Raw genomic sequence first — 23908 nt, forward strand, 5'->3', positions numbered from 1 at the left:
TACACTGTAAGGACAGTCTGCACACCGCCTGAGATGTCTCTCTTCCTTGTGTGCCGGTCCTGACGCATTGGTCATGCAAAAACGATCGTCAGACATTTTTGAAGCTTACGTATGTATGAAGCAACCATCCGTGTTTGAAGATGTGTTCGCCGGCAATTCTGTCCTCATGTCTGCATCGAGCACCTTGTCTGCTTTCTCACGTATCGTCAGTGTGACTGCCTCCCTATGACTGAGAAACAAACAGACTTCATAGTGAGTTCCTCGGTACAAATACGCTCTTCGCAATTTCTCAACGTTTTACATCCGCCTCGTGCTTCGTGCGAATTTGCTGCCCTTGTCGCTGGAATAATGCGCTCAAGATTCACTCGTCACTAATTGCTTGTTTCTCGGAACAAGCGAATTGTCGTAAGGGACAAGACGTCTCCGCCGACCCACAAAGCACACTGGACGAGCGGAAGACGAATTCATCCGTCTCCCCTCCCTGCTTGTTTTGCGTTCTCCCCGGACGCAGAACCAGTCTCGCGCGGTCAAACAGTTTATGCTGCCTCGACCGAGCACGATGGAGAAAGGAGCTCCATCATTTCAGATGCCACCTCAGGAGGTGTTGCGTCACTCCCTCGAAAGAGGACCCCACTCGTCTCCCAACTGTCGGATCCGCTTTCCTCTCCTCGCCATTTACTTTTGTTTCTCCGCTCGAGGATTGCGGACGGGCCCCGAGTTCAGGTGCATCCGTCTTACCCGCGAGCTTTTTAGGTCACACGACAAATAATCATCGCGCGGAGTGGTCGATGGAACGTGTTTCTCTTTTTGTTATTTTTGTTAAAAATGTGGGAAAGAAGGACCCCAACAAAAGGGCTAGCCACTGAGCATACATTATACTGTCGACTGGCTACACTTTTGTTGAGCTGAGAAATGGAGACTCTTGATTGCGAGAGATGGAACATACATTGAAGCAGCGAGGCTCAGTAATGAAAGTGCTGCGCCATTTGCTCCAAATTGCGTAATGAACGGTAGTCTGCTACATGCCGCGCCAAAAAGCCATTTTTACTGAGATTAGCGTCATATATAGTGTAACAAGATTAACTTAAACAAAGCAATATACATATATATATATATATATATATATATATATATATATATATATATATATATATATATATATATATATATATATATATATATATATATATATTATTGGTCGACATTAATATCGAAAAAAAATAAAACAGAAGAAAAATATAAAAAAAAATATTTTACAGTGTCTCTACTTGCCGTAGCTAAAATTGCTCGTCTACGCACTGGCCACGTCATCGTTTAAACTCCCCAACGATGATGTCGCCGATGTCACTAAGCTAGAAATCTCGAGAATTTTTTTTTTTATAATATAGTAGTACGGTAGCTGGCTGTGACCAAACAGAAACCGGGCTGCATACTCCTTATGAGATCACTTGATTTTCATCTCGGCCACATGCCTCTCCGCCGTTGCACTATCGCCGTTTGCGACAACTTTCACCTTACCGCACAGGCGCGCCTGAGTCGAGCTTCACCGCGTCGCACCGGTACGTTAAAGGCCGACGACCAGTTCGCGCTTTCCACTTTTCCCCCGCTTCCTCCTCTCCCCCTTTTCACACTGTCCACCATTGCCTGTTTCCTCCTCCACCATGGTGAGGGGGATCTTCTGCCTTGCAGAATATCGAGTCTGGTTGTCGGCCTTTAAGGGAAGTGGCTTACGCGGGAGGACACCCATGGGTAGCCTGATGGGCTCGGAAAATACGCTCAGTACCGTTCAACTTTTGGGGGTCTTGATGGTAGGTCGACGTCTAGTATTAAAAAGCGGCGCCGAGAAAGAAAATCTAAACAAAAACGAGGATCTAAATTTAAATATCGATCCAAGGTAGTTCCCACTCAGCGGTCGATTGAAAGGACCCCGAACTCCGTCTAAACTCTGGCTTCAATGCCGCTAACCCTTGCAAAATTAGGAATGCCACTTGTCAAGCTAAATTTTATTTTTTGTTAATATTTGGTGAAGGAAGATCGGTTTGCAGTTTATGATATTAGATACTCGAGTTTTGTTGGTTTGTAATCCTTGGTGGAACAGACTATTGATTGACATTATAGAGGATATGGTAGTTTTTTTTCTCTGAATTTTATATGAATGACATTGACAGGTTACGTTGAATATGAGCGTAAAACAGGGAGTGGGAGAGACACTTTATCTCAACCAAAATATCTTGCTACGATTTATTTTTAAATTTTTTTTTTTTTTAAATCCTTATTGTAAACGGAGCTTACCTTGACCTGAGCCTCAATTCTAAAACAACAGCTTCCATATTGTATTTCTTATGACTATTTATATGTAATATAATTTCAAAAAGGTAATAAGTAATATACTTTGATATTAAAGATGAACCTTCAAATATTATCAAAGATTGACTCACTTAGCGATGCAATCATCGTCTAATTTTTAGGTGATGTGCGAACACATGTTGTGATCTGCTCCAAAAGGGTAAATGGCTGCTCCAAATCGACATGTTTCCTGCTAGAAATCCTGCTACAAATAGTCAAATGTCACTTCAATCACTGCCTACAGTAACATAAGGAATAATTGAGTCATGAAAACCTAAGGTTCATCAACTCTTCCCCAAAAAGAGGGGGGGGAGGGGGGAATGCACGTGGCTAACAAGTGCCTGCGTTGAACAGAAGAAATATAACTGATAGTATGTGTTATACGCATACCATGTGTAGAATACTTCTGTACCGTATTATTATAGCCGTAAGTTTTTGGGACACTGGCAGGGTCCAGCAACCCTAAGGCGGGGTATAATAATTCCGTACGTGGGTAAAGAAAATATGCGTGTAGAACGCAAATACATTCACAAAAACTCCGAACGCAGTAATTTGATTTTTTTTTTTTTTTGTATTCTCTGCGGGATAATAGAGAGGGGAGCATGTTGTGTTTTCACTGTGACTTCACTCCAGCTCATTTTCCGAACTATCGGTTACTACCGCAGTCGAAGTCAAAACACGCGGTAAGACTTCGCAACAAAATTATTGATACCGATTCCGCGTTGTAGAGAACCGTCGTTAGAAAAATGCTTATCTTGCAGACGTGCAGACAAGTTCTAGCGAACGGCATACAGCACAAAGTTATACCTAGACGCACGGTCGATAAACAGCTGCATTTCATATTGGGTTCCTTTCGCTTTCAGTAAAGACTTCTTCTTTAATACATGAGGCTTGTCTTGCTGATAATTGCGAATAAGATGCAATGAACTCGATGAAGTGGAAGTCAGCAACAAAAAATACGGCGCTTATCCAATCCGCCTGCCGCGTATGTAAATAAAAGTATACTTTTATTTTGAAGGGTAAAAAAAAAAAAGAAGATTTATGCACAAGGGTAAACGAAGTTGGAGATGTCAAAAATATTTAAGTGAATGAAAAAAAATTCAAACCACGGAGAAGCAAACGTTTTGAGTGAACTGACGGTCTACGAAATCGCGAGAGCATATGGTGCGTCATATGTGGTTCTTGTAAACGATGTTGGTGACGGCATAAATATTTTTTTTTTTTTTAGCGTTTCAGTTGTTAACGATATTAGGTGTTCTTAGTAGAAGGTGCGAGAGCAGGCATTGGTAAGCAGACAAACACAGGAGTGATGACGAATTTTACGCTCCCCCATTTATACAGACACAGTGAAAGTGTAACTTTGGCGTGGAAATGTATATGCAGCGAAAAGTCAGCCCGCCTTAGCCCGGTGTCTTCCCGGCTAACCTGCAGGGTCTGCGTAGATGGGTGTTGTCAACCTGTTCACGCCGTAACTTGCGAAGACGCGAATTGAGGTCAAGAGGTCTTGACAGCACGTTCCTTGCACGTGCTGTCGAGCTGCGCTTCTTGCTTATACTTTGCATAGCTCTCCGCTGTGGAAAAAACAAGAGTGCTGTCATAGCTGTAGGAGGCTAAAGTGCAGAATTCTTAGCAAAATAACAGTTTTTGATAATAATCCGGGTGGAAAGAACTCGTAAAACCTTTGCGAGCATTAAATAACTGTCACTCTTTTCTATTACGATCGGTGCCAAATATGGGGAAGTAGATTCATCATGGTCGCCAGAGCCTCACTATAATTCGTCATCCATCTCCGTCTTTGTAATCTGAAAGTTGACTGTTACCTTGCCAACTCTCATAATTTCATGACGCCTGTTATTGAGCTTGCTCTATTGTTTGGACGTACAGATGTTGCCGGCCATATGCAATTAATAAAGGTATGCCCAGAGGAGGTGAAATTCATTCGGAAATCGGGGTTGCAGAAACCGCTGAGAGAACTCCATTCCAAGTGTGTGTCGTGCTTAGTGATAACAAGTTTCTTTAATTATTTTCTTATCCCTTCGTTTTCTCACAGGCAGCCCGGCTCCCGCGGCTTCTGCTGATGTTGGCGTTTCTCTTCGCAGCTTGCTCGGCGGAATCCGTCACACCGGTGAGTGAACGACGACGCATTGTTACTTTTCGGACCCGGTCGTAGCGGCACCAATCGAAAGTGACGTTCGAAAACGTGCAACTAACTGTCTGACGGCTTCTGTGCTTCTATGTGTTTTTGTTCGTGTGTTTCCTCTCTGTGTCAACCGTGTGAAGTTTTGTCGGTGAGGAGGCGGAACTGCTTCTTCACGAATTCCCGCGCGGAGGAGAGCCGCATCCGTGCGAAATAAAGTTGCGCGCGGAAAGTTGTTTTAGCGGGAAACGACCGACCCCCCTCCGTGCAACATTCTTTTGGCGCGGAAAAAAACTCAGCGAGCGCGCGCGCGCGCGTGAGCGGCCCATGAAGCGTTTAGGCGGGAAGCATCTCTGCCTGTGAGAGAAGTTACAGGTAGCCCCGAAGGCAATAGCCAGAGCGTGCTGAGTTATAAGAAGAAGGCTAATAGGCGTTCTCTCGACAGTGTATTTACGCAAGTGCTCTTGGCTGCCGTTAGATGCCTCTGGCGTCGATTGTCCACGTCACGTGTGGTCCGGTGCGGCCTCAGGGGTCAATGTGGCATGACACCGCCCTACGACTTCGTGAATGGCTAACGGAAACGAAGAATAAAACGGCGGAGTGGAACGAAAACAAAATTGTGCGGAGAAAAAAGAAAACGCTCCGGGCAACCTATCTCCACATCTAATAGCCCCAAACCCATGTTTGTTCCTCGATGATCTGTTTGTCCGTCCCTCTGGACAAAATGGGTCGCATGTTTATCTCCGAATCGTGTTATAGAAGGGGGTCGGCTGAGAGGTGGCAGTCAGTTCGAGAGGTGGTCTCCCAACAGCTGATGCGAGTGAAGCATGGAATGAACCTTCGCAGCCCTTATTCTACTTACAGCGACCGCACGTTATGGTATGAATATGCCTGGTGAGTGACGTTCGGGGTTCTGGTGGCATACGTCTGGCGAGGTTTCGAATACCAAGAGACCATTCTCAGTTGTCTTCTGATGTTCTGGAGAGGATTACACTGCCGCGGGGTGAAAATAGAACACAAGTTTGCAATTTGAGTTAGCAGTGAGGCTCTTAACACCTGCTCCAAATTCGCCTGGTCAAAGGATAAATAGCAACAATGTCTTGTGGTTCCATTTCAGGTGAGGAACGCTGAAGTGCACTACCTTAATTATCCGGGCATCTTAGCATTATTGTCGGGTATAATTGTTTTTTTGTTTTGTTTTTTTAATTTTTCGGGGGAAAGAAGAGGGGGGTAGTGTCAGTCGAAATGATGCAAAGAAAGATTTTTATGGACTTACATATGCTTCAAGTATTTCATACGTACGTAGATTCCACATCAACTCGTGCACATTCACAGTTTGTACAACGAACCAATTGTAAGTCACTTTCGTTTCCGCGTATAATAAAATTATATGCATACGTTCTAGTGGGTACGAGGGATGTTACGACGTTACGATGGCATTGTGCGTGCTCGCGCACACTTTAATAAAATCCCGAGCCGCAGCCAGTGAAAACAACACGGGCGATCACAAGTCAGCTGCTCAGTGTAGGTCAGGTTTCCAAACCAGGTCGAAGAAACCGCCGAAGGTGTGAGGGCAAGACGCTTGAGACAAGCACTTCAGTCAAGCCGGCAGTGATCAGGTATCTTACAGTCCGAAGTTGTATGCCAGAAAGACGAGGGACAGACCCACTCAGAAGCTGATCGTGAGCCCATCAAAACGGTTCCCATTTTCCGCCAGGGTCAGCGCATACAGTTCAGGTCGAAACGTTGCGACTCTGCAATAAAGTCGTCATTGAATGCGAGGAGAAGATTATACGCATCGCCACCGTGTCCGCCCCACACTCCGCTTCATCTTAAGATGGAGCAAAGGGCAAGCATGAGCATGGATACATATAGTATAACGAACGGTACCGGAGCATCGTACCACTGCTTACACGACTGGAGCACCACTTCATGTTCACGACATCCGATTGACGCGTCTGATCACTGAACCAAGCATCGCAGCTCATTCGCGGCACGTGAGTGGCTCAAACGGCTTCTAGTCTTGGCTTCGGTCCATCTGGACCAAGGCATACCGGCGCCGCTCAAGCGAGTGTATACCGGTCAATCCCAGTTGCGCTCAGCACAATCGATGGCCAGACGCCGCTTCCTGGCCGTAATTTCCCGCTTTTACGAATCTTCCTGAATACCGGCGGCATCCTCCTTTCCCCCTAGAGCGGTTGATTTACAGTCTGGGTCTGACGTTCAGCTCGTTCTCTTTCCTGGGTGTTTTTCTTTGTGTGTAGAGACGGCCGCGTATGACGGTGCCAAGCGTTTCATTTCCATAACTGAGTCGTGCCCACCGGTATCCTGGTGCCAGGTTCCGCGATTTTCGGGTAGGGCAGAAAGGCATCGGGTTCTTCTTACCGAAGGAAAGCAGATGTGAACGCGAGCTGGGGAATTATCGGCGACAAAAATAGCCCGGAGCAAACAATACCGCGCAGTCTTTCGTGGTATTGTTTCAATGTGGATATTGCTTAAATAATAAACTAAGTGGAATAGAATAAAAACAAAACGTATGCAAAGCTTGCATAATCTGTGTAATGGGTGGCTGCTGTGCGTTGAAACTGGAAGATAACAAAGGATAAAAAGGAATCGGGGTGGAACATGGCAGGGTGTTATATTATCGTTCCGACCAACCAAAGCATTCAGATATTGAAGCATGCATTGCGGGTTTTCGCTTAAAGGTGTTTGCATGTCATATGACATGCAAACACCTTTACACTTTTTTCGCTTAAAGGTGCTTGCATGTCATATGACATGCAAGCACCTTTGCATGTCATATGACATGCAAACACCTCACCGAAGAGCCCGTTGATCGCTTCTTCTCACTGACAGTGTCGCGCGGTGTAACAATACACGCCTAATCTATCAAGAGCGCATCCCAGCGAGCGGATCGTTTATCGGCAGATATTAAAGTGTCTCAGTATGCTCACGTTGTTTATTACGCAGATCGTGAATCAATAGGCGTCTACAGTTTCGAGCGTTTTTTTTATAATAGGCCATCAACGAGCAAAACAGGATCCGTCCCGTGCAACGACTATATCTTGGCTGCGAATCTTCCCACGATGATGTTCGCGGCGTTTTGTGCGAGACGTTCGTGAACGACTGCTCGCGCGGGTCCTCCACACGTCCCGCGAAGCGAGGGCGGAACGAACAAACGCGCAAACAAACCCGCCGTGTGTGTACGGCGAACTCTTCGCGGCTATACACTCCGATCGGTGCATGCATGCGCGCACGGGTCAATGTCGCTTCCTGCTCCATCGAAGGAGACGCGCCACCACTCGCTGCCGCCTTCGTTTAATACGCAGCAGGGTCAGGAAGAGAACAGCGCCGCGCGATGCTGCTGTCCCACTTATCGAACTCGCATCTTCGACCTCGGCCAGCATTTCAGCGCGCGAACACACACACAGACACACAAACAAGGCAACACGTCGTTGTGTAACGCGCCTCAGGTGCTCATGCACGTGCGTTCACTCGCACGCACCCACTCACGCGCTCGCGTCTGTGCGTGAGTTGGCGACCTCAACTCTCCAGGAAGAGACCCGTTATAATTAATTGCGAGTGAAAGGAAAGGAATGTCTCTCTTTTTGGTGTGCTTGCAAATTGTATACGGTGTGTCTTCTTATATATCGTCTCGCGGCGCGGTCGCCATATGAGCGGGTGTCCCTCCCGCTCCGTGTATCGGTGTTGTTTCCAGATATACACAGCGCATCGCGTTTTTACGCGCGGGCACTGTATTCGCGAGACGGGTTTTCGGGCCGTGCGATCTGTCGTTTTTTGTGTGCTTGTTTTGTTTTGACTTTCCCCGCTTCGCTCAGCTTTCGGTCGAGACACCGAGGTTACTTCGAAGTGTTCGCTTTTGCGGGACGCTGAAGAGATGTAGCTATATTCGCGAGTGAATGATCGCTCTGGACTACCTTCCCGTTCCGTGTTTCGCACGGGATCCTCGGAGGCGACCCCTGCCTGCTGCCCTCTTGCTTGGGTGTGCGAACTTCTTTGACGAAGTGACATTCTCTCAAAACGACTCACGTCTCACCGGCGTTTCTTTTTTTTTTTTTTTTTTCTAGAAGTTAGCGTATTCTTAAGACGGAGACAGACGTTTTAAAGGCAGCCGACAACAACATAAAGCGACTTCAATTGGCGTGACAAGTCGTGTGACAGGAGACGTGACAGATGTATATAGCTGAAAATTTAGACGTGGCAGGAGCGCTATTTGGAAGCAGGCGTTGAATTCCGAGCGACATATACGCGGCAAAGAGTTTTAGGGCTTGCAGGAAGTACAGCGTGCTAACACGTGCCCAAACCGACACCTAGATATATGTCGTCTACACAGACGTCGTTTTCGGATAGAACATCCTTGGATTTACGTGAATACTAGCTTTCTCAAAAATCCCTGATTGCACACTGCACTGCAATGCGTCTGGAACTTCAGCCACTGGTTTTTCACTTAATCAGTTCAACCAATGAGAAGTGTAATCAATGTCATGCCCAGCGGCAAATAAGCGTCCACCCCTATTGCGACTTAGACCGCACCGTCCTTCTCACTGGTTCACCAGATCAAGAACCAATCACTTGAGGATGTATGACAGTACACCATAAAACTGCCCGTGCGTCGATACTCTCCCGCGGAACACTCGCTGAATCGATCACCACGATCTACAGAGGGCGCTCGGTGAATGACGAACTGGAAAAGCGTTTTGACCTGAAAATAGTTTCCTCTGCGTTTTACCGAACAGGCGGTTCGACGCAAGAAACCGGTCTGTACCGTGACACTGAGTATAATTATATATGTTTACGACGCTGTGCTTACCTTCACAGTGGAGATTATATTTTTAGGTTCAAATATGTTTTCGACTTCATCATTCGCCAAGGATGGAGCCCGTGGGTTGCGGTACTGTTTTGCTAGATAGCGGACGAAAATGTGTTTTTAGGCCGTAACAAACCGGATACGGCAAGAATGATGCAGCATTCGGCACGAGCCGAAGAGCGATGAACGACTGGGGTCATGTCATTGACATGGTAGCTTCTGCGTTTATGCGCACGCAACCCTCGTTTATTTAATCTATCTACCGGTCTTCTAATAAAAGCATTTAACTTCAAAGAAGAAATATACAGCGCGTCTGGTTGATCGCAGCAGGGCATGCGGAGTTCAATCACTTCCATTCATAAAGAGAAATATTGACGAATGACGATGCTGAAAATACGCTCAAACCGAACAAGCAGGTCCGCGCATTGACACTGGTTTCGCACGTGGCGCACGTCCCGCGATATAATCGAAGACTGAAAGAGAGGTCGAGATTTGCAAGAAAGCTTCATTTACATTTAGAGTAAGGGAAATACTGAAAGGTTTTGTGAAGGTACAGAGTGAAGAGACCAAGAAGTCACCTGAAATGCTACACAGCCTCAATCCTCGCGAGTCGTGTGGAATCGAAACCGGTCGATTTTGGCTATTCTAGCGTTAGAGATATTTTAGATGTTGAGTCAAGAAACTGGTACTATACTTTTGAGCACAAGGGCAACGGCGCAATGGTCATTCGTGGTGAGAAAGCTGGAATCCGTCATGTTGTCACAAGCTCCCTACTGTCGTGACAACCCAACCCTCGGAGCCTTCAGTCATCATCGAGCTCGGAGAGTGCTGACCTACACCAAAATGGTCCACAGCGCAACTTCGTGCCCTCTTCTAAATCCGTCGGTGACAAGCTCGCGAAACAATGACGCGCGCGCACCTATTTTGCCTAGCCCCCTCAAATTGCGCAGTGTACCATCCCACCCTGTCTATTGCGCTTGCAAATCGAGCTCCTCAGCGCAGCGCTTCATCGGTGACTCACGCCCAAACGGTCCAGACGCTTAACCCTGCGGGACGTACTGCGCGCACTTGAATTTGGATTTGGAAGCGCGCCAGAGGCGCGGTGGCGTAAAGACGCTGCGTGGTCTTGTGCCACTTTCAACAAGGTAAACGCGAATGCAGAATTCAACGGCCGTTCCGGAATATCTTTTTTTTTCTTTCTTGCTTCTTCCGCGACTCGAGCGCGCTCTTGACCCCTCATCAAGTTGTTGGCGTGTCTTCAGTAGACCTCAAGTGTCCTTGGGCGAGTGCGCCATCCTTCATGTCCGCGTGACAAACGGCACAACGGGGGTTGGCAGCCGGTGTGCCTTAGTAGTATATAGTACCGTTTCTTGGAGAGCCGCGAATCGCCGCTTTGGGCTTCAGAACACGTGAATCGCAAGGGCGAATCTCATCCCTGTTCGCTTCTCATCTAGACGTGAGGTATACCAGTGCGCTAACCTGTCAAAGATGGTGACTTTGTAATTCTGTTAGAGACCACGGAAGAACACGGTAGAGTCACCTTGCGATGGCCGAAAAACCGAACTGGAGATATCGCATCTATATAAAGGGACACAGTATCCTTAGCTGCATAGTATAGTCACGTTTGTACTCGTTGCACAAAACCAAAAGTTGGCAGATCGATAGTTCGAACTTCGAGCTTTCAGACGCACATCTATAGTGACCCCCTCCCCTCATATTCCCCTGCCCTATAAAAAAACGTCAAAAGCCGCCACTCAATTCTGAAGCGCTGACCGATTGTCGGTGACCCGTTACTGTCACTGGAAAGGTGGCCTGATTGTTTTGAAGTTCAAGCTTTATTTGTATACTGTGGAAAAAAAACGATAACGTGTTGACGCGACTGTAACTTACATCAGAGAGCTGTTGAAATGTTGAGCAAAATCGGAAACATTGGAGCTCCCTCTAGCTACTACTGGATAGTGACTCAAAGTCGTATAAAAACCGCAATCGAAATATAAAATATACAAACAAGCAAATATTAATAAGATATTTTAAGGTCCTTTTGTGTGATTGGCAGCGTGCTTATATATTCCATTTGTGCGTTCTTAATTTTTGTGGTATCTTTTACGATAAACAGTCACTATGCGTCAGCGTGTCCCGATTCGTCTGTTGTACACTTCATTCGCTTTAAGATAGCCTGGTTTTATGATAAAGTTTGTTATTACTGCAAGTACCACAAAAACAACTGCACTGATTAGTTTAACTATTTGTGCACGGCGCACATACCTTTCAGTGCGTTGTACACTATACACAATAAAAGATGGCTGAACTGCCCAGAGCGGTTCTCGGCGTGAATGCTACCTTCAATTACTTCAATTAAGCTAATACCACGAATTTATATGTTGCAATGAAGGTACCACATTGGCTCACGCCTACTGGCAATAAAAATACAAGCGGTGTTTATGTCGTACACAAAAGTGGTAACAATGCTTGAGTCCTCCTTCGCGAACGCAGTAATGCCCGAGTCCCAGTAGAGCGACAAACAGAAACAACCGACACCGACAAGCCTCAAGCACGTACAGCATGCACGCGAAGGCATTTTTGGCAAGCTTGCGGTCACTCGTGCTTATACTTCACGAGCACAGAGGAACTGCAAAGCTGCCAAAGGTGCTATCGCGTGAATGCTGCACGTGTTTGAGGCTTGCCGGTGTCGGCTGTTTCTGTTTGCCGCTCAAGTGAGACTCGGGCATAACATTGTGCGCGCTATTACTCTGACAAAAAAAAAACAAAAAAAAACATGAACAGTAACAAAGGAGAGAGCTGGGCTAGTTCGTGGAAGTGGAAGTCCCGTGTTGTGTGTTCATATTCTTAGTCTTCGTTGTTACGCGCTGTTACACCTACACCATGCCATGCCTTCGTTGTTACGCGCTGTTAGACCTACACCACTACACCACCAACTGGGATGCCCGTGTGGCACGGGCATCCGAGTTGCCCGTGCCACACGGGCAACTCGGATGCCATTTACAACGAATGACATTTGTGTGATCGGCGAATCAGCTCGCAATCTGTCGCGCGTGGAATGCTCTAGTCCGGAGTGTCGCGCGCTGATTGGCCGTTCGCTCAAGTGTCAATCGTTGTAAATGGCATTCGAATTGACCGTGTGGCACGAGTATTAAGCATTAACAGTGTTTAGGCTTATTGTACGAGGACAAAGTGATTGTGGCACACGACGAGGAGCATTAGGCCTGTATATACCTAAGCGCGCATGTTCTCAACAACATCTTATTCTCCAGGCGACACACGAGGAGCTCCGGGAACGGATCAACTCGCCGATGCCGTACGGCTTCAAGTATGAGGCCGTGGGTGACGACGGCGGCGGCCACACGCGCGAGGAGTCGGCCGACGGCTCGGGCCGGGTGGTCGGCTCGTACACCATCTTCACGGCCGACGGCCTCGAGAGGCGCGTGTACTACGAGGCCGACGAGAACGGCTTCCGGGCCCACATCGAAACCAACGAGCCGGGCACCAAGACATCCAACCCGGCCGACGTGACCATCGTGTCGAGCGCGGGAGACTACCAGCCCAATGCGGCCACTGTGCGGCCCTCCAAGCCGGTGCCTGGGACAAAGGGACCCGTGAGTGATTTCCTTTTTTCTGGGCGTGCTACCCAAAGCAAGAAGTAATCGATACCGTTGCTTGTACACACTACACACTTTTACACCCTTCAGGGTGTATATCTTGGCTTGCCCCAGGGCTACCACCCCAAAGCCACAGTCGAACTGCTCATACACCACACAAAAGGCACGTTGTCCACTGCAGACATAATAACAGGTCTGTGGGTTCGCATCAAGCATGCTCCAAAGCATATTTGCTTCATACACCAGATGTATGCTTCTGACATGTTTGCAGACAGTCTTTTGTATGATGCATAAGCAGTGGGACGGTGGCGCAAGGATATTACGAGCAACGAGGTTACTAGCGACAAACACCATATGCAATACTAGCGTGCAAAAAAAAAAGTAAATACACACGTAATGAATTACGCACGACAGAGCATTCACTGCCCTTTTGAATGCTCCACCGCCTTTGATTTAATAATTCAAAGACCCTCATTCACAGGTAACCGTCTCTACAATTACGAAGATCATTACCAGTATGTCACTTTGGGCTCGTCAGTATTTCATATAAAGCCTAATATATAGCTTTCTTCGAGGAATGTATCTGCAAGTAAAAAACGTATTCGACAGAGTCGCCAAGACAACATCTGATAAAGCCGCTGGCGCCAGTGCGACGAACGCCCTTCAAGAAGGGTGTTTTGCAGCACCCTTGTCCCACACCCTTCTTACATCCTTAAATAAAGTGAAAGGGTGCTTCATGCATCAATACCCGTTTTACGATTAAAAAGAGTGCATTACTCGAATTACGGGCGCTGAAATATGTAGGCGTGGAAAGCTCCTGCAAGTATACCGCATCGCGATCAGTCCAACCAGTGAGAAAAGCAATCGGCATCATGATTCAATGCAGGTACACTCTCAGTAACAAAAGGGGTGGACGACTTTTTGCCACTAGGAGGACAATTAAGTATAAAAAGTAGTATCGTAAACATGTGCCTCCGAGAGGTGACCTAACCACCGACGCGTTCTGCTTTTTTCTTTTTTAGCAATCCCCGACAGAAACGACAACAGGCATTCCGCAAGAAACAGTGTTCCCTTCGCGCTACGAATCCGGCGGCTCAGGAGGTCCAAGGGGACCAGGCGGATCGGAACAAATCACGTCACGTATCTTACGAGTGAACCGTCCAGGCGAGCCTTACCGCCAACCTGGCTTCGCATCCGAAGGCGTCGCCAGAAGCCCTTTCCTGCGCGTCCAACCTGGAAGCCCTCCAACGGGAATAGTCCCCATTGGCCCCATCCAGGTCTCCCGAATCCCCGTACGTCCCCAGCAGCGGCCAGACGGCAGACCCCGACCCCAGATCAACTACGGTCCGTCAATCACCGAACCCTTCGGTTTCCAAACGGGTGGAGGACGTCCGATGCATCCTTCGTACGATGGATCCTTCAGGGTACCAGCGTCCTCCTCCGGAGGCATCTTCTCGCCGGCCCAAGTGGCAGCCGTTAACCCGCAGTCTCTGGAGCCCCAAGCTGGTTTCGAGAACGCTCCCGGCAGCGCGTTACGATCGCAGCAGGTGCCCGGTGGATTCTCGCCGAGGTTCGGAGAGCAGCAGCCAGGGTCGCTAGCGCCGGAGCGTGCAGGGGGTCAGCAACCTGGACTGGGTCACCTTCCCGGTCCTGGCGGGCCTCGAGAACAAGCGCTGCACAGGGGCCTCGACAAGACTGGTCTCGGGGATGAAGGGCTCGATGGACTCCGCGCAAGCATCGCTGCTCGCGGGCCGAGCCGGGATGGACAGGGAGGAATACGGGGTCCTGGAGCGGCTTCTAGAGGTGAGTGATTCAGTTTAGAGGCATTAATACTCTCAAGGTCCAATGGAATTCGATGTTGCCTATGTGTAAACTCCCGTACATTTAAAAACAGCTCATGTACTTTAAAGAAGCCGGCTGGCAATAAGTCACCTTATCCTACTGATATGCAGTGAGGGGCACTGAGAGGCACTAAACATCTACGTGTTTCCCAAAACATTTACAGTAGTTTTTCTTTTTTTTCACTGCAAAAATAAACTACGCATCGCCGAACGCTCATTATCCGCCCAAATGTAGCGTTAGCGGTCCAAACGAGATGCCAAGGTTCCAGTATACTAACATTTATCTCATTCAAAAGTAGGGAGGGAGAAGAGGATACGAGGGCGAGCAGGGACACCAGAACGCCGTGCTCTGATTGGAATGATCAGTGGGTAGACCTAAAGCTAACTGTCCTTGTCTCCACTGCACTTGTCAAACCCATTCAAATGTGAAAGCCAAACGCCAAACGCCAGCGTTCCGCGTTTTAAGGTATTCGCCGAGTGCAGTGGAGACACGGCAGCTAGCTTTAGGTCTACCCACTAATCGTTCCAATCAGAGCTCGGCCTTCTGACGTCCCCCGCGCGCCCTCGTCTCCTCGTCTCCTCCAGTTTCTCGGCACATAGGTAATTTTCTGCAAAATTCAATGGGAAAATAGTGCCCATTTTCGACCGTTTTCGTTAACGGGCGCCATTCAGCTCCGTGCATTCGACAGCTCCGACGCGGCCACCATAATCCCATTAAACATTGCAGCAAATTGGTTATAACTTTGGAATCAGATAAGGATTAGTTTTGAAACTATAGCATCGGGTTCGGACCGCCAGGTTTACATTTGGGGGGAGAATAAGCGTTCAGTGATAAGCAATTTATTTTTGCAATAAAAAAAAAGCTTGTAATTTTTTTTTTTTTTTTTTGGGGGGGGGGGGGGGGGGGGGAACGGGGACTATTTATATATGTTTTTATTGCTGCAAACGACAGGAATTGATTCCTGTTCATCGTCCCAAAGCTTCTAAATTTGGAGATAGCTTTTATGCAGAAAAGAAAAAGTAAGAATATATGCAAGCTGAATTTGTCATTATTACCCAAATTTTTAATGACGTAGATGGCTAAATGACGTACTCATTGTCTTTTCAGATGACTTTAAAGCCTGTTTAACGTTCAACTTTATTCTTTTTCCTCCCATCGATCACGGCAATAACGCGCTTGTTTCGCGCTGCACTTGCCCTTATTTGAGGTGAGAAGCTCGCTAGAGGCGTTTCTGTTTTCCTCACTATCGCTAGGGGACGTGCTACCCACCCGGTTATGTTTTGATTTTCGTAGTGCATAGAAGCTTGGCATTGCACGTGCTTGCACGAGCAGAGGAAGCTGAAGTATCCTCACTCTGGGTTGCGAAAAAATTCCACCAGGCGGCGATACCCAAACTTTTCGCCGCGAATAGGGAGTATTCACTGGCGGCCATATCTGTGGGCGCTGCTGCTGAGCGCGTGCTGACGGCGAGCTTCCGCAGTCCTTCTGGAGCGTGCATTTAGCACCATCAAGGGTGCCGGTCTTAGCAGCCATGTGAGCTCGTTCTGGGCATGCGCTCTAAACATCGCCCTCAAATATGGCGTCCAGTGAATACTTACTATATACTCGCGGACAACTTCGTGTGTTAGGCACTCAAAGCTATGAGCGCACGTGCGCGTGTGCATCTTGAGCGGCCAGTAAAGTTGTTCACGCGCACTCTTCATTTCTGAAATGCCACAGAAAGCTGTCCAATGGCAATTTTTATCGCGCGTTTTTCAACCTACTTTCACGGCTTCGTCTTTAGACCACCAAGCGCTTAGCATATCTGATTCACCCGAGAAATCTGGCTAGCGAACCTACCGCCACAGCTTACTGTTTTAGCCGCTGAATGCCGTCGATTTCGCTAATTTGCCACGAGTTATTCCTCGGCGTGCATGCGACGGCAGGGCGCATCATTTTTCAGTTCAAGTCGTTTTTCAGCAGTAGTTTCTTTAAAGGCCGACGTAAAACCTCGGTTTTCTGCAGGAAAGATAACCCTCTTAGCGCTCCCCATTCCCCCTTTCCCTAAAAGAAAAAAGAAAAGGTCTGGTCCGGCTTGTTGCTGATTTCCTAACTGTCCTCAAAACAGTCGCCGGGCGAAAAAAAAAAAAGAAATCTAATTTGATGAATGTTTTTAATAATTATTGCAGTCATGAAACTTGTGACACCTTTCAATATCCGAGAAAAAAAAAAAAAAAAAAAGTCTTCGACCCGTATGCAGGGTATCGGAACAAAACGAAAACCAAAAACGAAAAACGAAAAAAACTATATTTTTTGGCGGAACGGAAACGTAATCGAAACGTTATTTATTATTTTGTTCCGGAGTGAAACCGAAAAATTTTCTTATCGGTTTTCGGTTCAAGGGAAAATATCAGGTATTTCAGTAATTCGTTTCACGCAGCGAAGAGACTGCCGTTGGTTTGTACCATAATTAAAGAGAAGACAAGCAAGCCATCGCCCCCGCGTCTAAACTCCGGGCGAACAAGCATAGCAAAAACAAAGACAAAAAATACAACGAGAAACAAAAAACATGACGCAAGGCGCCATTGCTTCCCACCAATGCGAGCGCGGTGACGCGACGCCTCCACACGCTCGCAATGCTCTCCTTGGCGCTTGCGCCCTCTCCCTCCATGCTTTCTTCGGACGACACAGACAGACAACAGATCACGGCAAGCGCGGGAAGTTTGTGACCCGGCGTTGTAGAAGTCCATCTTTTGTTTTTCTACGGATACGGCAGTCTGAGACTCTGTTGCAAAAGTGTACTTCTTCATCCCTTCAGGGCCTTTTCGGCGCTGAAATTTATTTTATCGGACCAGAGGTCTTGCCTTCCACCGAGCACACTTGATGACGTGCTGCTTCTGAGATCATGCTCGGTGCCTTGATCATTATCTCATTCTCAAAGCAATGAACATGATCTCAGAAGCAATGTCGTTTCCGCAGATTCCTCTGGAGCGCCTGAATTATCTATTTTTGTGTAAAAATAAACGTAACGTTCCTTTTAATTTTTGTTGCGATTTTTTTTTTTTTTTTTTTTATAGAAAGAAACCGTTACGAACCATTACGGAGCATTATTGTTTTCGTTCCGGAGCGGAAACGGAACGGAACTTTTTTGTATGGAACGAAAATGAAAACGGAACGAAAAACATTTCGTTCCAACACCCTGCCCGTATGTCATTGCAAGTGAGAAGTGAGGGGGAGCCCGGCTTATGAAGGGAAGCGCGAATTCCTGACGAAACACGCTATATCTTTTTTTTTTTCCCACACTGCCATTTCCTTTTTGTTTTTTTACGCACACAAAAAGAATGAACTAGTCAGTCGAATAAACCAGTGATTGTAATCATTATCGCAAAAGCAGAGGTTAGTCTTTTTCAAAAGTTTAGAGCCCATCGCGCGCGTGGTCGAAGCGGGCTCCCACCCGTGCAGCGGCACACACCTCATGTAAGCGATTTGACTCAAGCGACGAAACAAGCAACAGCGACCCGCATTGCTGTCGCTCGGTCAATCACGCGACGAGCATGAAAGTGACGGGAGCAACCGACCAAGGCGATGAGCGATGTTTTCTAAAAATCCAAAAACTGAGCGACGCGACAAGCGACAGTGAAAAACCTTCGTCGCTCGTCGCTGACTCTCGTCGGTTGTGCCGTCGCTCGTCTTGTCGACCGCCAAATCGCTCGCATGCGGTTCAAGGCCCGTTCACACAGTTGCGTTCGGAGCGACCACTATGATTACGAACGAATGCAACCGCTGCGACTTCAACGACAACTGTGCGCGACGTGTACACACACTTGCAACCGCATGCAACAACACGAATCAACAGCCAATGAGAAGCGAGCTTCAGCTCTTGCTCCTAGCCAATAGTAAGCAACCCAGCTACGCTTACAAACATGGCGGACGGTTTCGTGGCCGACGCGGGGTCCTCACCGGAGCAGCGAGCAGCTCGAGGTTTCGGCTACGGCGTACAGTCACGAAGATCTGCTGTGCGCCTCCAATAGCTTTGTAAATGCTGGTTCAGACATCAGAAACGAACCCGTTATCCGCGACTGCGTCCATTGTGACCGGAACGACCGCTCTGCGCCGCGCGTACTCCTGCAACCACTGCCACAAGCGCAGCGGGTCGGCAGCACTGCGACCGCCTCTCCGTTGCCGTCAGCTGTTTCAGCGGTGCCTCTAAAAAAAGGGGGACGCGCTGCTACTCACTCGCGTAACAGTAAATAGACACCGTCTTTTATGACTTCAAGCTTTATTACTCTTTTTTTCGGGATACGCTTGCAGGGTAGTGCATTAAAAAAGAAAAACATGCAGTACGCCGTCTTGCACGATCACGACTTTAATACACGACTTTGCCAACAGCACAAATCTCACCACACGCCGTTTCTACGATTATGAAAGACGATGTAGTCTTAGCAACGTAAAAATATAATTTGACAGACGTTGGGAGCGTTCAGGATTGCTAACACTAATCACCTTTTTCGGGGGATGAAAACGCGTGAAAATTCGCATCCTTTATACGGTACGCACCAGTAATATCTTGAACTTGAGCACACGCATGGAGTGCGCCAAAAAAGAAATCCGGGTGATGTTCGAGGACACAAATGCTAAGAAAGCACCACTGTAGTCGAAGTAAACAAACACGACGGCACGGGCGTTTCTGCTGTCTTGAGAGTGCCGCTACAAGATCGCCGCACGAGTAGGTGGGTCTTCCCTTCTAGTGCGTGCTGGGTTATCATAACGACATACGACGAAACTTCACAGTCAAGGATAGCGCTTTTACGGGGAACGACGAGCGCCCCCCATGCCGTCCATGTCGACGATCATCACCGACGCCATGTTTGCAAATAGAATGATCCTGGCACGACCGGCATGCAACGCGCGCGACCGAGCTCTCCTCGACCTGTGATTGGTCTGTCGCTCCCGTCGTTCCCGAACGTAACGAAAAAGTTCAGCCCGGCTCAACTCCTTGCGTTGCGAACGAACACGAACGAAACGACCGTTTGGCGCTTCGTTGCTATGGCAACTTGTCGTTCCAACCGGTTGCATTCGTTCGTAAGCGTAGTGGTCGCTCCGAACGCAACTGTGTGAACGGGCCTTCAGCCTTTATGGTAGGCGCTCGCTGGCTGTGTGATTTTTGAGAGCGAGAGGGAACTTCGCTCTCGCGTCGCGCTCTCAGTTTTCGTAGACCGCGTTGGCCCCCTCCGCTAAGCGTTCCGCAACGAAGAAGTTGCTACTGCGCCTGCGCGCCGATAGCCTTGACTGTGGAGTTCCCGCTATCGTAGCGGATTGCGGAGGGCTTTGCGGGACGGCGAAAACGATCTACGAAAACTCCGCGCAAAATAGCGAGAGTGAAGTTCCCCCTCGCTCTCAAAAATTTCGCAGCCAGCGAGCACCGAGAGCGCCGTTGCACGGGAGCGAGCCTGGTCCGGCCACGCGCGCGGTGGGCTCAAAACCTTTGAAAAAGACTGTACATCGAAAAAAATAACTCGAGCTGTCCAAGAAGCGAAATTATGCGATCGAGCTGGTTTTAAGAAACACAATGTTTCTCCGTGTCTCAGGGTTTGGATTATGGTCAAGTTTTATTTTTTTTATTTTTCGGGTTTGGGGGGGGGGGGGGGGGGGGGGGGGGCGTATATTTTTTTATTTGTGCCAGAATATTATTAATACTGCTTGTGTAGTGTAATATGCTTATACGACAAACCAACTAAGGCTTTAAAAGCTGGCGTTCGACACTAACTGTTAATATCATAGAATTATAAAAGAAAAAATACATACGCCGATGTAGTGTTTGCGATAACTAAGACGCACACCACAGCAGGCACGTAGCCAGGATTTTGTTTCAGGGCGCGGGGGGGGGGGGGGGGGGGGGCGGCGGGCGGGGCGGGGCCGCCCGTGACAAAATGCCGTATGATGGAAAGGGGGGAGAGGAAGTCCCAGCAAAATAGAAGATTTGGGGGGGGGGGGGGGGGGCATGCCCCCTCCCCCTGGCTACGTGCCTGGCCCACAGGATGCAACAAGGTGATTTGAGGGGATGATATCTTATTCACTGAGGTACAATGATAGGAGTTGCAATACTCGATTAGTTTCTTTTGCAGCCACGAAATACCTTGTGAGCTGCACACGGCTAAGTTGAATGTGTCCGCGATTTGTTTCGTCGCGCTTTATTTTAGGGTCACCAGGTTCCCGCGTCGGCTCGCCTCTGGATGAACCGAGGGCTCCTTCGGCAGGACTGGCGGGAGACCAAGATTCTGTGAGTACGCTTTGTTTTCAATACGAGAAACAACAGCCGAGCATCAGCTGTTGTTTTCGGTGAAGTACGTATAAAAAGTACTTGAAGCAAAGTATAAAGTAAGTGAGAGGTCATGTACTTCAAGTAAAGCAGCAAGTACACCGGGCGCAATGTACTTCAAGTGAAGTACTATAAATACAGTGTACTTTCAAAGTAAAGTACAAACACAATCTTTATTGTGTTTTTTAAACATATGCATTGCCCCCGGGGCAATAGGAGCGCATCCGTTTTTTTGGGGGAAATGCCGGCGAATATTGGATAAAGCCAGGTGGCCACAGAGCAGTTTAATCTCGCTTACGAACTATTTAACGCTGCCAACTTAAAAGGCACTTGTTTGTACCGGTCCTACAGCCGGTAATACTTCACTCAGAAAAATTACCGGATGACGTTTCGAAAGACGAAAACGCATTTTCACATGCCTATACGAAAATGCATTTTCACATGCCTATACGTTCGTAAGGACTACGAACGAGCGCGTGGTTCTCGAAAGAGGTTAATTTCACCGAGACCAAAGTTGAGGAATGTACTTTGAAGTCGGCAGTTGTACTTTTCTCGGAAAGTACCGGACAAAATACCTTAAAACGTACAAGTGCATACTCAGAGAATGTACTTCAAGTAAAATACAATTTCTCTAAAGCTACTTGAGGTCCCAACACTGATTTATGCGTTTATGTGTAACGTCCTCAGAGAGGAGCATGCATCCGTCCAAATTTTCAGACAAATTACACAACTCTTTTATCAGGCATCGATTGCCACATTTACGCTCTTTGCAAGGTCACCTATCACTTCGTTGGACCAGAGCGAGGCACAAAGGCTACGACAGAAGCATTGAGGAGCTTCAGCGGTCAGTCCCCTCTTGTAACAAAACTGTCGCTCCCAAAAAACGTAAAAAAAAAAAGAATGGCGACGATAGCACGACGTGATGCGTTTAGACAGCGACCGCAAGGTCGTGATGTGTTTTCCCGCCAAATTTATCTTGGAAATTGAATTTGTACATAGGTCACGTGACGCAAATTTTTCCGCTAAATTTAGCGGAAAACCTCTATTCGTCTGTAAAGCCCGTAACGTCAGGCCATGTGACATCAATTTTCCCGCAAAATTTAGAGGAGAAACTGAATTGGTGAATAAGTCCCGTGACGTAGATTTTTCCGCTAAATTTGGCGGGAAACCTGCGTTTGTCAGTAGGGCCCGTGACGTCAGGTCACATGACACCAATTTTCCCTGCAAATATTGCGGGAAAACTGATTTGGTTCATAGGTAACGTGACATAAAGTTTTCTGCTAAGTTTAGCGGGGAACCTGAATTTGTCTGTAGGTCCCGTGACGTCAGGTCACGTGACATCAATAGGGAGTTTTCGTAGATCGTTTTTTCTACGCCGCTAGTGCGCATGTGCGCGGCTGGCCTTGACTGCAGACTTCCGGATATCGCAGCGGGTTGAGGTAGCGCTGCGGGGCGGAAAAAATGATCTACGAAAACTCCCCAATTTTCCCGCCAAATTTATCGAAGAAACTGAATTTGATGATAGGTCATGTGACGTCAATTTTTCCACTAAATTAAGCGGAAAAACTGAATTCATTTACGCTCATACCGTGACGAAACCCGGGGGACGGGCCACTAACCACTACTGGCCATTAGCAGCTGTCGCTGTAAAACACGCACAGTGCTTCACCGACCGCAGCGAACGCTACGAGCCATCCCAACCAATCTAGCTTCATGCATTGGCACGTGATTACGCTTTCCCCGCGTCACCGAGTCCCTTTTTTTAAGGTCACGTGCCACCACACCACACGGCATTGGATTGGCTCTGATGGCTCGTAAAATCCGCTGCAGTCCGTCGGCCCAGTAGTACAGGTGGCGCGAGTTACCGCCCGTCTTCAGATTCCTTTTATCACCATGCATCTACTTAGTTAACAAATCATACACCGAAAAATGGAAAAATGGCGCCACCTCCAGACTTCGTTCCCCATGCCGATCCCGATCGCGTCGAAGATTTGCTTATGCTCTGTGTATTGAATCACATCACTGGTAATAGCAGTGTCAGCTGGGGCTTTCTAGCTGCGTTCTCAGCCGTCGGTGTCCTCTACTTGAGACAGCTGAGACGGCTGAAGCGCAACATGATGCCAGCTACGGAGCCCGATCCCGATCGCGTCGAAGATTTGTTGTTGCGCTGTGCATCAAACTACACCAGGGGAAACGACAATGTCGACTGGCATTTACTAACCGCGTTCTCAGCCGTCGGCGTCCTCTACTTGAGGCAGCTGAGGTGCAACAGGCGGAGGAAGATTCTGAAGTCGAGAACAAGGCATGGCCCAAATTCTGCGAAATCGTAAGCATGTCGCTGTCTTGTGGTCTAGCACTGAGCCCTGTGGTCTTGCCAGTCTTGCCACCTTAGCCAAGTTGACAACTGAAGGTACCCCTGACCGCGTAAAAACCGGCGAAATGACAATCGTTTTAGTTCGTTTTGTGGTTAAATGACCCTGCCGCACCAGACCCGTGGGTCCGTCAGTATATTTCTCTCTATTCATACCGGTGTAATTAGTCGGCTCTGGCGAGAACATGAATGGTAAATAAGTAGGGTGTGTACTTTCCGGTGTTTATATGTGGGAAAAATCGGCGGATGTTTTTCGGTGTTTATTTATTTTCGAAACACCGGTGTATTTCGGTGGAACGTCTCACGGCAAGGCTAAAATCTGTGATTATCGGTGGAAAAAAAAATGCGATTGATTACGAACAGAGAGTTCCAATTTTATTCACATATTTTATACACTTATTGTCGAGGAAGCATCTATTTCTCACGCTTGGTTATTATAGTAGATGCAGCATACTTCGAGAGGCTTGCA

At 47.8% G+C, this 23908-nt stretch overlaps 1 protein-coding gene across 1 annotated transcript in view; it reads left to right on the forward strand.

The window, feature by feature from the left end:
• LOC8037104 (collagen alpha-5(IV) chain) overlaps window positions 1-23908 on the forward strand; it is an 85713-nt gene that overhangs the window by 18589 nt on the left and 43216 nt on the right. Inside the window, exons 2-5 of the mRNA XM_029985965.4 lie at window positions 4397-4471; window positions 12584-12925; window positions 13951-14731; window positions 20950-21029. Coding sequence (XP_029841825.3) covers window positions 4397-4471; window positions 12584-12925; window positions 13951-14731; window positions 20950-21029 — 1278 coding nt within the window. The remainder of the gene's footprint in view (window positions 1-4396; window positions 4472-12583; window positions 12926-13950; window positions 14732-20949; window positions 21030-23908) is intronic.

Source organism: Ixodes scapularis, unplaced genomic scaffold, assembly GCF_016920785.2.
Source record: "Ixodes scapularis isolate PalLabHiFi unplaced genomic scaffold, ASM1692078v2 PGA_scaffold2__306_contigs__length_199485367, whole genome shotgun sequence".
NCBI classification, from domain to species: domain Eukaryota; kingdom Metazoa; phylum Arthropoda; class Arachnida; order Ixodida; family Ixodidae; genus Ixodes; species Ixodes scapularis.